This window comes from Chrysemys picta, chromosome 4 (assembly GCF_011386835.1).
Source record: "Chrysemys picta bellii isolate R12L10 chromosome 4, ASM1138683v2, whole genome shotgun sequence".
In the NCBI taxonomy this organism is placed as follows: domain Eukaryota; kingdom Metazoa; phylum Chordata; order Testudines; family Emydidae; genus Chrysemys; species Chrysemys picta.
The window spans coordinates 108,839,977-108,856,142 of record NC_088794.1 but is presented as its reverse complement, the minus strand read 5'-3'; the positions used below and the strand labels follow the sequence as shown (position 1 = coordinate 108,856,142).

Below are 16,166 nucleotides of genomic sequence, written 5' to 3'. Positions count from 1 at the left end.
GCTGCAGGCGCTGATTACACTGGTGCTTTACAGCGCTGTGCTCGCTGCGCTTGGGGGGGGGGGGGGGGGGGTGTCACACCCCTGAGCGCAACAAGTGCAGCGCTGTGAATTGCCAGTGTAGCCAAGGCCTAGGACAGTCTTTCATGAAGCAACCCTGCTTATCAAGGTACCTCCTCAGTGAATGGGTCTAGAGTGTCCTCCTCTCCACTGCCCTCCCCCATACTGAATCAGTCTTTTGTCTTTATTCACAGAGAGGGCAATCCCTTCACTGTCCCGTTGTTCCTTTTCACTTCAAGTGGTTTTCATGATTATAGTTTCTTTGATGATTTTCCGTTGACTTTTCTGGGTTGGTGCAAAGGTAGACAACTGAGCAATACAGTACGTACTCTGTCTCCCTCCCTGGCTAGCAGCTCCTTCCTGCTTTAATGGGCCCACCCAGAGCATGTTATTCCCTGGGGACTCACTTTTGCTTGAAGACAGTAAGAAATAACTTTCAATGTAGTTATATTATTCCTTTAAATATTACTCATACACACATCTCGCAATGGTTATCGATAGGTTACAAGCTTTCAGTAGAGACTTCACATACTATCTCTGAAAAATGATGTGCTAGTGCAGGGGTAGGCAACCTATGGCATGCGTGCCAAAGGCGGCACGTGAACTGATTTTTCAGTGACACTCACACTGCTCGGGTCCTGGCCACCAGTCCGGGGGCTCTGCATTTTAATTGAATTTTAAATGAAGCTTTTTAAATATTTTAAAAACCTTATTTACTTTACATACAATAATAGTTTAGTTATATATTACAGACTTATAGAAAGGAGACCTTCTAAAAACGTTAAAATGTATTACTGGCACGCGAAATCTTAAATTAGAGTGAATAAATGAAGACTCGGCACACCACTTCTGAAAGGTTGCCAACCCTTGTGCTAGTGAGTGGTGTGGTAAATTTGTCAGGTCTCAGACAGGAATTGCTTGTATTAAACAGCCATTTGGCAGCAGTGGGCCTCTGTCACCCAGAGAAACCCAGGGGGTGCTCTGAATGTCCTCATTTCACTTTGTCCAAAAGATGCTGTGTATTTTGGGAATGGTGTAAAATTTTAGCTTTTAATTTACCAGAGATGGGAATCGGGGACATTGTGCATCCAAATACTGAGTTCTTATTTTAGTCTATAAGAACTTAGAATTCTAAGCATAGACCGTTTGCTTGGAATCTGTACGTAGTCATGAGTCTGTAGTACTTCCTTTTGTACTATTTACTTTAATATATGCTGCAAATTCCTTCCCTCTCCAGTGATTTAGTTACCCAGATTTCCTCACTTCCATTCATTCTTTCCAGGGAACAGTAATGCTGATGCTAGCCACAGATTCAGACCTTTGAAAAAACTGATAAATTCAGACTCCACTTTGTCTCTGACCTAATGCTCTGTTTTCCATTCTCAACTCTAGCACTCTATTTACTCCTTTGGATAGTATCCAAGTCCTACTTTGTCAAATATTGCAAAGCTCATAATACCTGTATTTTAGAGATGTGATCTGCAGACAGCGTTGCTAATGGAGCAAGGGAATGCATAATAGAAAATTCTGATCAACTTGATCTATGGTTATGAAATAAAACCAATTCTTAGATTAAGTTAGTTAATTCAATTATTTTATTCAGCTTGTTAGTGCTTGTTGGTCTGTCTGGTGGCACAAAATGCTAATGCACTTTGCATTCCTTTTAGGTCTCAGGAAATTATTATAACTCATGATGCCCTTGCATAATCTAATTTTGTTTTAACAATGTGACAGAATATGAAAGAGAAACTAAAGCTGAAGCAAGATACTGTAGTTAGTTATATTATTTACCTTTAAGCTTCTGTTGACCACCTTTAAATTTTTAGATACTCCTCTGATCTGTTGAATCAAATGATTGCAGTTGACTACTTCAGGACAATCCAAAGGAAACTTAAAACTTCAAAATGATCATATAAATAGTTTTGGCTGTGGTCAAAGTGGAAATGTTCTGACCAAGCTGCCTTTGCCTCTCTCAGATTTTAGATTGCTATCTCTGGAATGGTCATAATAGGCATACGTCATACAGTCACTGGCAAAATGGAATGCTGGTAAAAACCTGCTTCAGACCTCCAAATACCACTTTTAATAAGAGAGCCTTTTTTTGGCTCTGGTGGATTTTCATTTTAAGGAACTGTTAAAATGGTGTGGGGGAGAGGGGAGAAAACAAACCCCAGTAATGACGCTTCATGAAGTAGGTAGGAGGCTTTGATATTAAGGCTTATTTTGATAAAGTCAGTGGTGGGACCAGTAAAACGTTAAGGGTATGTCACTCTATTAAAATTATGGGGCAGGCTTTCGATCTCCTTACTATTTGACTGAACACCAGAAGCTGTTTGTTTAAACCTTCCTCCCAAATGCTGGAATTATGAATAAGAACTTATTTTCATGAAAAGTTCTGTAGACTTGTAAATAATGTCCACTGTACCTCAAAGCCTTATCATCTTTCTCAGAATCAGTGAGATGGGGAGTGATTGAGGCCTCGTGCCCCCTCTCTGGAACTAAATTTTTGGAAGGGGGATTATGTAAATTCCACATATACATCTAAAATGAAAACTGAATTTTAAATTATTGTTACCCTCCTTTGTCAGTAGAAGGTAAAGCTGTTTCTGTGGTACCTTTTTAGACAAGTGAAAACCTCCAGACAGTTCTAAACTATGCAGGTTTGTGTAGCTTGTGACTGCGAGAAAGTAAATTAATAGAATCATAGAAGATTAGGGTTGTAAGAGACCTCAGGAGGTCATCTAGTCCATCCCCCTGCTCGAAGCAGGACCAACACCAACTAAATCATCCCAGCCAGGGCTTTGTCAAGCCAGCCTTAAAAACCTCTACGGTTGGCGATTCCACCACCTCTCTAGGTAACCCATTCCAGTGCTTCACCACCCTCCTAATGAAATAGTTTTTTCTAATATCCAATCTAGACCTCCCCCACTGCAACTTGAGACCATTGCTCCTTGTTCTGTCATCTGCCATCATTGAGAACAGCCTAGCTCCATCCTCTTTGGACCCCCCCGCCCCTTTCAGGTAGTTGAAGGCTGCTATCAAATTCCCCCTCACTCTTCTGTAGACTAAATAAGCCCAGTTCCCTCAGCCTCTCCTCATAAGGCATGTGCCCCAGCCCCCTTATCATTTTTGTTGCCCTCCGCTGGACTCTCTCCAATTTGTCCACATCCTTTCTGTAGTGCGGGGGGGCCCAGAACATAAGAATGGCCATACTGGGTCAGACCAAAGGTCCATCCAGCCCAGTATCATGTCTACTGATAGTGACCAATGCCAGGTGTCCCAGAGGGAGTGAACCTAACAGGTAATGATCAAGTGATCTCTCTCCTGCCATCCATCTCCACCCTCTAACAAACAGAGACTAGGGACACCATTCCTTACCCATCCTGGCTAATAGCCATTACTGGACTTAACCTATATGAATTTATCTAGTTCTTTTTTAAACCCCGTTATAGTCCTAGCCTTCACAACCTCCTCAGGCAAGGAGTTCCACAGGTTAACTGTGCGCTGTGTGAAGAACAACTTCCTTTTATTTGTTAAACCTGCTGCCCATTAACTTCATTTAGTGGCCCCTAGTTCTTATATTATGGGAACAAGTAAATAACTGTTCCTTATTCACTTTCTCCACAACACTCATGATTTTATATACCTCTCTCATATCCCACCTTAGTCTCCTCTTTTCCAAGCTGAAAAGTCCTAGCCTCTTTAATCTCTCCTCATATGGGACCTGTTCCAAACCCCTAATCATTTTAGTTGCCCTTCTCTGAACCTTTTCTAATGCCAGTATATTTTTTTTTGAGATGAGGAGACCACATCTGTATGCCAAAAAAAAAAAAAAAGGGACACAATACTCCAGATGTGGCGTCACCAGTGCCGAATAGAGGGGAATAATCACTTCCCTCAATCTGCTGGCAATGCTCCTACTAATGCAGCCCAATATGCCGTTAGCCTTCTTGGCAACAAGGGCACACTGTTGACTCCTATCCAGCTTCTTGTCCACTGTAATCCCCAGATCCATTTCTGCAGAACTGCCGCTTAGCCAATCGGTTTCTAGCCTGTAGCAGTGCATGGGATTCTTCCATCCTAAGTGCAGAACTCTGCACTTGTCCTTGTTGAACCTCATCAGATTTCTTTTGGCCCAATCCTCCAATTTGTCTAGGTCACTCTGGACCCTATCCCTACCCTCCAGCATATCTACCTCTCCCCCCAGTTTAGTGTCATCCGTGAACTTGCTGAGGGTGCAGTCCATCCCATCATCCAGATCATTAATGAAGATGTTGAACAAAACCGGCCCCAGGACTGATCTCTGGGGCACTTTGCTTGATAACAGCTGCCAGCTAGACATTGAGCCATTGATAACTACCCATTGAGCCTGACGATCCAGACAGCTTTCTATCCACCTTACAGTCCATTCATCCAATGCATACTTCTTTAACTTGCTGGCAAGAATACTGTGGGAGATCGTATCAAAAGCTTTGCTAAAGTCAAAGGATATCATGTCCACAGCTTTTCCCCATATCTACAGAACCAGTTATCTCATCATAGAAGGCAATCAGCTGGTTAGGCATAACTTGCCCTTGGTGAATCCATGTTGACTGTTCCTGATAATTTTCCTCTCCTCCAAGTGCTTCAAAATGGATTCCTTGAGGACCTGCTCCATGATTTTTCCAGGGACTGAGGTGAGGCTGACCGGTCTCTAGTTCCCCAGATTCTCCTTCTTCCCTTTTTTAAAGATGGGCACTATGTTTGCCTTTTTCTAATCGTCTGGGACCTCCCCTGATCGCCATGAGCTTTCAAAGATAATGGCCAATGGCTCTGCAATCACATCAGCCAACTCCCTCAACACCCTCGGATGCATTGCATCCTGCCCCATGGGCTTGTGTATGTCCAGCTTTTCTAAATAGTCCTTGACCTGTTCTTTCACCACTGAGGGCTGCTCACCTCCTCCCCATACAGTGCTGCCCAGTGCAGCAATCTAGGAGTTGACCTTGTCTGTGAAGACCAAACCAAAAAAAGCATTGAGTACTTCAGCTTTTTCCACATCATCTGTCACTAGGTTGCTTTCCCCCATTCAGTAAGGATCCCACGCTTTCCCTGACCACCACCTTGTTGCTAACATACCAGTAGAAACCCTACTTGTTACCCTTCACAACACTTGTTAGCTGCTACTCTAATTGTGCTTTGGCCTTCCTGATTACACCCCTGTATGCTTGAGCAATATTTTTATACTGCTCCCTAGTCATCTGTCCTAGTTTCCTCTTCATGTAAGCTTCCTTTTTGTGTTTAAGCTCACCGAAGATTTCCCTGTTAAGCCAAGCTGGTTGTCTGCTGTATTTGCTATTCTTTCTGCACATCGGGATGGTTTGTTCCTGCGCCCTCAATAAGGCTTCTTTAAAATATAGCCAGTTCTCCTGGACTCCTTTCCTCCTCATGTTAGACTCCCAAGAGATCCTGCCCATCAGTTCCCTGAGGGAGTCAAAATCTGCTTTTCTGAAGTCCAGGGTCTGTATTCTGCTGCTTTCCTTTCTTCCTTTCGTCAGGATCCTGAACTTGACCATCTCATAGTCACTGCTGCCCAGGTTGCCACTCATTTCTACTTCCTCTTCCAATTCTTCCCTGTTTATGAGCAGCCGGTCAAGAGGAGCACAGCCCCTAGTTGGCTCCTCCAGCACTTGCACCAGGAAGTTGTACTAAACACTCTACAAAAACTTCCTGGATTGTCTGTGCATTGCTGTATTGCTCTCCCACCAGATGTCAGGGTGATGGAAGTCCCCCATGAGAACCGGGACCTGTGATCTAGAAACTTCTGTTAGTTGTCTGAAGAAAGCCTCGTCTGCCTCATCCTCCTGGTCTGGTGGTCTATAGCAGACGCCCACCATGACATCACCCTTGTTGCTCTCACCTCTAAACTTAACCCAAAGACTCTCAACAGACCTTTCTCCAGTTTCATAGTGGAGCTCTGAGCAATCATACTGCTCAGTTACATACAGTGCAACTCCTCCAACTTTTCTCCCCTGCCTGCCCTTCCTGAACAGTTTATACCCATCCATGACAGTGCTCTAGTCATGTGAGTTACCTCACCAAGTCTCTGTTATTCCAATCACATCATAATTCCTTGACTGTGCCAGGACTTCCAATTCTTCTTGCTTGTTTCCCAGGCTTCTTGCGTTCGTGTACAGGCATGTAAGATAACTAGCCGATTGCCCTACTTTCTCAGTATGAATCAGGAGGCCTTCCCTGTTGCACCCTCCTCCTTGTGTTTCCTCCCAGTATCCCACTTCCCTCAGGGCTTAGGTCTCCATCCCCTGGTGAGCCTAATTTAAAGCCCTCCTCACAAGGTTAACAAGCCTGCCTGCGAAGATGCTCTTCCCTCTCTTCGTTAGGTGGATCCCATCTCTTCTTAGCAATCCTTCTTCCTGGAACAACATCCCATGGTCAAAGAATCCAAAGCCCTCTCTCCGACACCACCTGCACAACCACGCATTTACCTCCACAATTCGATGGTCCCTACCTGGGCCTTTTCCTTCAACAGGGAGGATGGACAAGAACATGACTTGCGCCTCAAACTCCTTTATCCTCCTTCCCAGAGCCGCATAGTGTGCAGTGACCCACTCAAGATCATTCTTGGCAGTATCATTGATGTCCACGTGGAGAAGTAGGAAGGGGTAGTGGTCCAAGGGCTTGATCAGTCTTGGCAGACGCTCTGTCACATCCTGAATTCTAGCTCCAGCCAAGCAGCACACTTCTCGAGTTTCCAGATCTGGATGGCAGATGGATGACATAAAAAAGAATCTGACACATCAGAAAAGGGCAGGCAAATAAACAGTGACAAGTTTTTAAAGTGCTTGTACACAAATGCTAGAAGTCTAAATAATAAGATGGATGAACTAGAGTGCCTCGTGTTCAAGGAGGATATTGATATAATAGGCATCATAGAAACCTGGTGGAGTGAGGACAATCAATGGGACACAATCATTCCAGGGTACAAAATATATCTGAAGGACAGAATAGGTCATGCCGGGGGGGGGGGGGGGCGGTGGCGTGGCACTATATGTGAAAGAAAATGTAGAATCAAATGAAGTAAAAATCTTAAATGAATCCACATGTTCCATAGAATCTCATGGATAGTAATTCCATGTTCTAATAAGAATATAACAGTAGGGATCTATTATCGACCACGTGACCAGGACAGCGATAGTGACTATGAAATGCTGTTCAAACTGTTCAGACAAACAACCCATATGGTCAAACAGTCACACTTTTTAAACAAACACCCAAACAGTCCCTGCAACTAGCACCAGTCAGATAAATGGTCACAGCAGACAAACACTCAGATATTCACCCTACCATCTCTCAACGCAGCCCCCCAGTGCAACACTCATCCTAGCTCGATTCCTAGGCAAACTCCCTCTGTTTGCAGCTCACTCGATTCGCAACTCACTTGGTTCGCAAGTTCAATATATTATGCATATAGACGTTCTTGAGGTGTAAGTGTGGAAGTCTGTATTTAATGTTTGGCTATCTCATGTGAAAATCACGTGTAAACCTGGTTACCACTTTAAAACTATCTTAGTTCTGTAACTTTGAACTTGAACTACAGTTCATAAACAAGGTGGTGATCATACTCTGGAATTGGTGAGGATAAACAATGCAACTTAAGTGCAGCTTACATAGTTCAATCAACAACTCATTACAGAATCCTGATCTGGCAATTAAATTTAGATACTCAAATGTGGATGTAAGGTGGGACAAAACCCAGTTTTGACATGTATGCCTTACAATAATACAGGTTTTTGTTGTCTTCTCCAAACATAGTGGTTATGAGGGATGTGTTCCTCATCTGCCACCCAGTATCTGAAAGTTTTAGTATATGAAACTTGTTCTGTTCTTAGTATATGAAACTTGTTCTATTCTTAAAGGGGAAAAAATGCCCATCACCACAGATCAGAAAAGTTAAGTAGTGTACCACTTGTCAGAAGTGACTTATGCATTCTAATATGGCAGTGTTGGGATTTCCTTAAACTTGAATGGATCTGTTTTCCCACTGATGCATGGATTTAATTAACATTAATGCTAATGAGTTTCCTACATAATTTCCCCATGTTGATGAGAGATTGCCTGTTAATTATTCAGTAGAATGGCTGGAATCCAAAATCCTCTATTTTTACATGTTTTACATATACCTGGCTGGCAACTAGATCCACCTGTTGCAGGCCAGAGACCACAGTCTCTCATGTATTGCCATCCATATACAGTACACACACATTTTGTCTATTCTTCCAGCATACTATAGGCTCCACTCTACCTCTTTCACCTTTCCAGCATTGGGCAAAGATCAACCTTTGCCATGATCAGTCTACTAACATGAGCCTCAGAGTCCTGGGTCCCTGTGACTTAGCAACATAGGTGATTTCTCCCTGCACCTTACATGGGTTGGAAGGATGGATATAAGAAAACACCGTGTTGGTGTAATTCATATATACAACAGGAAAAACTTAGGGCAGGTCTTCACTACGGGGGGGGGGGTCGATTTAAGATACGCAAATTCAGCTACGCAAATAGCGTAGCTGAATTCGACGTATCGCAGCCGACTTACCCCGCTGTAGAGACGGCGGCAAAATCGACCTCTGCGGCTTCCCGTCGATGGCACTTACTCCCACCTCCGCTGGTGGAGTAAGAGCGTCGATTCGGGGATCGATTGTCGTGTCCCGAGGGGACGCGATAAATTGATCCCCGAGAGGTCGATTTCTACCCGCCGATTCAGGCGGGTAGTGTAGACCTAGCCTTAGTTTCTCTTGTGGAGTACTGGTGACTGCTGCCAGTGAGTGGAGGATGGATGGGGTAAAGGATCAGACAAGATTGGTGTTTGGAGTTTTAACTGACATGATTGTTCCATTTCTCCAAAGAAGGGCAAAGGAAACAAAATAAACAGTGGGGGATGGCTGTGAGATTATTTTTTTTTATATGAAGTCTTTTATACATAATTGAACTGCTTACTTTGGAGAGGTGCAAGAATTTTAGTCATATAGGTTAAACAGAAGCAGTAGAGCTTTTTTTTTTTTTACATATCAAAAGCTTCTTTATATTAAAAATCAAATTTGAAATTAAGATCATATATAAAGTGATGGAACTCACTGCTACAGGTTACAGAAGCAAATAGTTACCAAGAAAGACCTGGATTTGACTAAGAACAGAATTTAAAACTATAAAATTTATCAGTTCACATGCTTGATAGGGTATATGTTCATTACTAACTGGGATCAAGAAGCATTTTCCATGGTATAATTGTGCATTATGGGGTTTTGTCTGTCCATCTTGTATTGGACTAGATGGAATATTAGAATGTTCATTCTTACCAATTCCTGTTTCTTGCCGATACTCTTCAGTTTTAGATTGGAGTACAAACTCAAGTTGTTTGTTGCTTTCTGCATCACTAGTAATGAAGATTTTGCACGCCAATTTGTTTTTATTTACATCTGTACAACTAGGGATAGATTTGGCCTTGCAGTTGAAAATTGATTAACAGTTCTTATAACCACTCTCCTATAGCTGCTCTCTCTGCAGTGCTAACAAGTTAGTTTTTTATTTTGTCACTACCAAAGTGATAACACACATGGAACATGTCTGAGGAATAAGGTGCCACTTTTTGTAATTTTTCAGGATAGGACCACCCTTTAAATCATTGGTTTAGGGCATTTAATTGATTCTGTTTTCCTGCATTGCTCCAAGATAAATATCTCAAAGAAATTCCTGTCTAGCTTATTTTTACTTATATACAATGTATTACTTGAATAATTTTGTTATGGGAATAATCTGACAATAGTAGTATTACTGTCTTTTTTGAGTGAGGGGTATCTGAAAGAATATCTTCCACACAAATCTCAGTCATCCTTTCACAACTGAGAATTTAACTGTAAAAGAAAGGACGACGACAGACTTCTATGGTGAATTTGTTGTGTTTTGTATCACAAATAGACTTTTGTTGAGATATGTATGGGAAGGACATGAGATGTAGTGGAGAAGTTATTTAAAGTAACCAAATTCAGAAAATGTACTAGATCTCAAAATTTCTGATTAGCGGTTCCTTGAGATCGGCTTGCTATGTTCAACAGATCTTTCTAAAAGATGAAAATTGCTTAAACAAAAATATTTTACAAATGTTTTATAACTATCCATGCTGCTTAATAAATAAGTAATTTTATCTTCTTTTAAAAATATTTTATACCTCAGAAAATAGGGAAATGTGGTCGTCTTTTTCTTTATTTCTACAGGGTAACTTGCAGCTGCTGCAGAGCTGCCTGGCAGTGTTAAATGGAGACACATAAAACACTCTGTCCATCCACTAACAAGGGCTGCCTTCTTCTGGATTTTGTTTTCATGACTTTTATAGGGATTTACATCTCACCGGAGAAATCAGTTGGCAAAGTATGCATAAATAAGCTCCTCTTATCTGAAAAAGTGAAGACTCCTGAAAGCAGTTCCAGACTATATGAAGCAACAGCATACTCATTTATGCACATGTATTCACACACACGTTTATTTAATCATTGTATGCTTTCATTGTTCAGAAATCAAATGTCCTGTTTCTTTGTGAAAGTAGCCAATATAATTATGTTCATGTTATGAATAGTATTATGGTATGGCTGCCAATCTTATTTACCTTTTGTAAGTAATTTCTGAAGTTGCCCATTTGAATGCATTGTTCAAATGGATTAAATATTGCCATTAGATGTTTGAATATTGTTGTTATAAAGCATTGTATGCATTGTCTTAGTTTTTCCATGTCCTGGTGTCAAGCATCTTAATGATTTTTTCCAAATAATGAACATTTCTTAGAAATTTTGGAGAACTTTATGTAATCTTTATAATTATGATTTAAAAGGAAAAGCAAATGCATTAGTATGTTTGCCTTAACTTGTAGACTAATCCCAATTATTGTAAAATAAACTGTGAAATCAGTGATTTTTTTTCTAAAACTATGCAGTCATTGTATCATCTATAATAATTTAAATAGGCATTTGTAGCAAATCTGGTTAATTTGATCAGCATTTTCTCCACTCGTCCTCTGAAGCAAATTGTTGGATTGGACTGACCCTGCTTCCTGCTAGACTCTTCCAATAACTTTTCTCACTTAAATTTGAAGGTTTATTAGCTTATCTATCTGCTGGTACCGTCTAGTTCACTTAGACATTGTTTCAGACTTGGTTACCATTCTAGAGGAAAGTAATTTTTAAAGAGAGTTCGTTTTTTTTAGTAGGAAAGAGGAAGAGGAGTGGCAAAAGCATGAGTTTAGAAAGCAGGGGAGGCAGTCAAAGAGACAGTGTTGTAATTCGCCCCTTCTTGGTTAAACACAAGTAGCTCTGTCTCAAAAAAACAAACAAAAAACAAACCCAAAAACAACAATTTGGACATGAAGGAGTGGCAGGAATGACAGAGGAGGGTCACATTCCCCTGACCAAAATTTTGGGCTGTGACTCTTACTGACTTTGGATCCTTAGGGTATGTCTACACTGGCAGAGTTACATTGCCACTCAGGGAGTGCTGAAGGGAAACCGCTGATGTGTGTTCACGCTGTCAGCTGCCTGCACAATAGCGTGTTCATACTTGTGGCACTTGCATCGGTATTCGGAGCGGTGCATTCTGGGCAGCTATCCCACAGAGCATCTCTTCCTCTTCTGCTGCTAAGAGTTGTGGGAAGACGGAGGGGGTCGCGGGGCCTCCTGGACCCTGTCGCAATGCCTCATAGTGCATTGCTTCACATCCCAGAAATCTCTGTGCTTCCTTCCACATTTGGCATCATCTTTCAATGGTTTGTGTACTGCGCGTCCTGCCTCTTCGGGCTGCAGGAATGGATCTTGTACTGTTGACCAATATGCTGCTCACTTTCTCTAACACGTCATGCGTGGCAGTGGAGTTATTCCTTAAACTACAAAGACAAGAGTAGTTTGACATTGATCTCGCCACGTGTAATAGCTATGATACGAGATTGTGGCATTCAAGGAGGTGTTGACCACAGTGGAATGCTGCTTTTGGGCTCGGGAAACAAGAACTGACTGGTGGGATCACATCATCATGCACGTCTGGGATGATGAGCAGTGGCTGCAGAACTTTCGGATGAGGAAAGCCACATTCATGGGACTGTGTGAGCTTGCCTCAGCCCTGTGGCGCAAGGACACGAGACTGAGAGCTGCCCTGCCATTGGAGAAGCACATGGTGATTGCACTGTGGAAGCTGGCTACTCCAGACTGCTACTGATCGGTCACTAACCAGTTCGAAGTGGGAAAGTCGACCATTGGACTCGTGTTGATGGAAGTGTGCAGGGCCATTAATCGCATCCTGCTCCGAAAAACTGTGAACCTGGGTAGCGTCCATAACATTGTGGATGGCTTTGAACAAACGGGCTTCCCTAACTGTGAAGGGGTGATAGATGGCACGCATATTCCAATTCTAGCACCAGAACACCTAGCCACCGAGTACATTAATCGGAAGGGGTATTTCTCTATGGTTCTCCAGGCACTTGTGGATCACTGTGGGCATTTCATGGACATTAACGCAGGCTGGTCTGGAAAGGTGCATGACACACACATCTTTCGGAACACTGGCCTGTTCAGGAAGCTGCAAGCAGGGACTTTCTTCCCGGACCAGAAGATCACCTTAGGGGAAGTTGAAATGCTCATTGTGATCCTGGGAGACCCTGCCTACCTCTTAATGCTGTGGCTTATGAAGCCATACAGAGGTAACCTTGACAGCAGCAAGGAGCGGTTCAGCAACAGGCTGAGCAAGTGCAAAATGACTGTTCTGTGCTTTTGGCCGTTTAAAGGCCCGCTGGCGCTGCCTATATGGGAGGCTGGACCTGGCCGATGGCAATATTCCTATGCTTATAGCCGTGTGGTGTACGCTCCATAATATTTGTGAAGGGAAGGGTGAAAGCTTCACTCAGGGCTGGACCGCTGAGGTTCAGCACCTGGAGGCTGAATTTGAACAGTCAGAGACCAGGGCTATTAGAGGGGCACAGAACAGGGTCATAAGGATCAGGGGTGCCTTGAGGCAGCAATTTGAAGCTGAAAGCCACTAATTGTTGCTATGCTCGGGAGTCCAATGCTTGTAATGGTAGTAGGTGATTGTGATTGATGCAAACAATGCACTATGAAGGTTTACGAAAAGTGCCTGTTGCTTTGAAAGGCCTCTGTTTGCTTTCAATTAATGGAATAAAGATTGCTTTCAAACCAAAACAACTCTTTTATTAAAAAACAACTGGAGGAGAGAGACCAACAAAACAACACATCAGCACTGAGGGGGATGGGGAAAGGGAGGGCCCCAGGAGGAGGCGGCGTCTTGGGGAAGTGGGGGGGCGCCTGGGAAAGAGTTTTGCGACAGTGGCTGCAGGGGAAGACTGGCGTGGAACTGCTCGGTTTGCAGTGCTATAGTGCCTGGAGCGTGTCCGCTTGGCACTCCATAAAATTTAAGAGCTGCTCCGTGGCTTCGTTCTGGTGTGTTGCGTTCTCCTGTCGGTCCCTCTTCTCGCTGTCCCACCACTCCTTCAATTTTTGTTTTTCGGCCACGGAGTGCATCATGACATCATGCGGAAAGTCCTCTTTAGTTCTTCGTGGACGCTTTCTAATTCTGCACAGCGGTTCAGCCAGCGATAAAGAGGGAGGCTGGACTCCCAAGGTCATATCTGTGAAGCCAAAATACAGAGCATTTACAGAAGCAGTATTGTTTGCAACACAGAGACCACTGATTCAGTGATTTTAAAACACAGCCATTGTTCACATACCTGTCACTAACTGGCTGACCCCAGGCAAGCACACATGAGCCACAAGACCCCCCAAATGGTGAGTAACCACAGCGGCAGGAAAAATCAGGTTCCAGGACCGTACAGTACACTGGGCACGTGGCTCTTGGGGAGAGCCAGCACTGTAGGGGGGGCTTTATAATCATTACTGTATTTTCCACAGGCTGTGTTCATTATGGAAGATATCTTGCTGCTGAGAGTGAACAGGGAATCAAGGAAGGGTCTTTTCTAAGACTGCGGCTTCTGCCCTGGCCCTTATGCGGCTCGCCTGTGTGCAGCAATGGTCTCCCTTCCCCCCTCCCCCCCCTCCATGACGGCAGAGTGGTGCAGGAAAGTTACCCTTAATGGTGCAAGAAACAAAGCAGCTCTGCCAAAGAACCTGTGATAGCAGATTGCCCAGTGTCTCCATGAGAGTTTTGTGGAGATCTCTGAGGCAGATTCCTATGAAGTGAGGGAGTCAAGCAACATCATACAGACACACGCCTGCTTTCTGCAACCTTCATGCTCCCAACAACTCGCTTTAGCGATTTCCTAAAATCAAAGCCACTTTCCCAGGCGTCTCCTCTCCTGTTTGCGTTTCCTCTAAGGCAGAGAAGAGCTCCTGGCTGCATGCATCTCTGACCTCCGAGTCGTCTTCTGCCTCTGGGTCCCAATCCTTGTTCAAGATTTCCTCCTCCTGGCTCGGTCCACTATTGACTGGCATGTGAGCCACTGAAGTATCCACAGTGACCTTCGCAGTGGAGGTGGGGTCGCCAGCGAATATCGCGTCCAGATCTTTGTATAACCGGCAGCTCATAGGCGTGGAACTGGAGCGGCGGTTTGCCGCCCAAGCCATTCTGCAGCTCCTTCACTTTGACCCTGCATTGCAGTGTGTCCCAGTCATGGCCCCTTTCTGTCCTGAATCATGAGATCTGGCCGTAGGTATCATAATTCCAATGGCTGGAGCGCAGCTGGGCCTGGACAGCCTCCTTTCCCCAAATGCTGATGAGGTCCAGCAGCTCAGAGTACAGAGGATCGCCTGGTACATGGAGCAGGCATGGTCACCTGGAAAGATGTGCTGAGACTGATGACCAGAAAGGCAAGAACAGGCATTGTGCATGTGACTGGGGTCTCAGCTGGGGCCAGCTGAGGTCATTCAATTAGGGTAAACCCCAAAGAATGGGGAAGACACTCCGCATAAAGCTGGTGGATATTCCAATACTTAGATTTATCAAGCCACCATACAACAGCTTCTTTATTACCTTACTGGTTACTCAGAAATCCAAACAACACAGGTATCTGGATGGAGGCCTGAGGCTGGATCGCTTTAAGGGAACTAAGTCAAATATGATGATTTCTGAAAGTCTTATTTCATCATATAAAAGAAAAGGTTCTACCCGTCCCAAAGGCTTAGACACATTACTTCCCAGGTTAATGAATGTTTCAGATCTTACCCAAATACACGCTCCAGCCAATTCTTATTAACTAAATTAAAGTTTATTAAAAAACAAAAAAGAGAGAATGGTTAAAAGATCAATATACATACAACCATGAGTTCAATTCATTGAGGTTTAGATTCATAGCAGAGATGGTGAGCTTTGTAGTTGCAAAGAGTTCCTTTAGAATTCACTTCATAGGTTATAGTCCAATGTGCAAATATCATAGTCAGGGCGTACTACCCTAACTAAGACCTCAGTCTTGCGACTCAAATGTCCCTTGATGAAGCTTAAGCAAATCTGAGATGACAGAATCAGAACCCAAGGATCTTTTATACAATTTCATGTCCTCTTTGATAAGTTGGGAGTTCCTCTGGGAACAAAAGGTAATTAGGATGACTTTGAAAGAGGTCCTCACTGGTATTTAGCTATAGTATTAACTTAAGGCAATTTTGCTTGTTCCTCTACCATTCACAGATTATTTGCTATACATTTCAAAAAGAGATGAATACAGAGATATCCCGTGTTTACAATTTATTTAAATGCTAGGACGGGGTAGGCAACCTATGGCACGCATGCTGATTTTCAGTGGCACTCTCACTGCCTGGTTCCTGGCCACCAGGCCGGGGGCTCTGCATTTTAATTTAATTTTAAATAAAGCTTCTTAAACATTTTAAAAACCTTATTTACTTTACATACAACAGTAGTTTAGTTATATATTATAGACTTTTAGAAAGAGACCTTAAAATGTATTACTGGCACGCAAAACCTTAAATTAGAGTGAATAAATGAAGACTCGGCACACCACTTCTGAAAGGTTGCCGACCCCTGTGCTAGGATGTTCTTTTGATCTCTGAATTATCAGAATACAGCATAGACAGGGACTTGATTACATTGTCAAC

At 43.2% G+C, this 16,166-nt stretch overlaps 1 protein-coding gene across 3 annotated transcripts in view; it reads left to right on the top strand.

Moving 5' to 3' along the window:
- SNX6 (sorting nexin 6) overlaps nucleotides 1-11,030 on the top strand; it is a 49,281-nt gene extending 38,251 nt beyond the window's left edge. For all 3 annotated transcript variants that reach the window (XM_005285328.5, XM_024101926.3, XM_065593259.1), the window contains one exon: nucleotides 10,326-11,030. In XM_005285328.5, the coding sequence (XP_005285385.1) occupies nucleotides 10,326-10,379 (54 nt within the window). In that variant the 3' untranslated portion in view covers nucleotides 10,380-11,030. The remainder of the gene's footprint in view (nucleotides 1-10,325) is intronic.
- The last annotated feature ends 5,136 nt before the right edge of the window (nucleotides 11,031-16,166 follow it).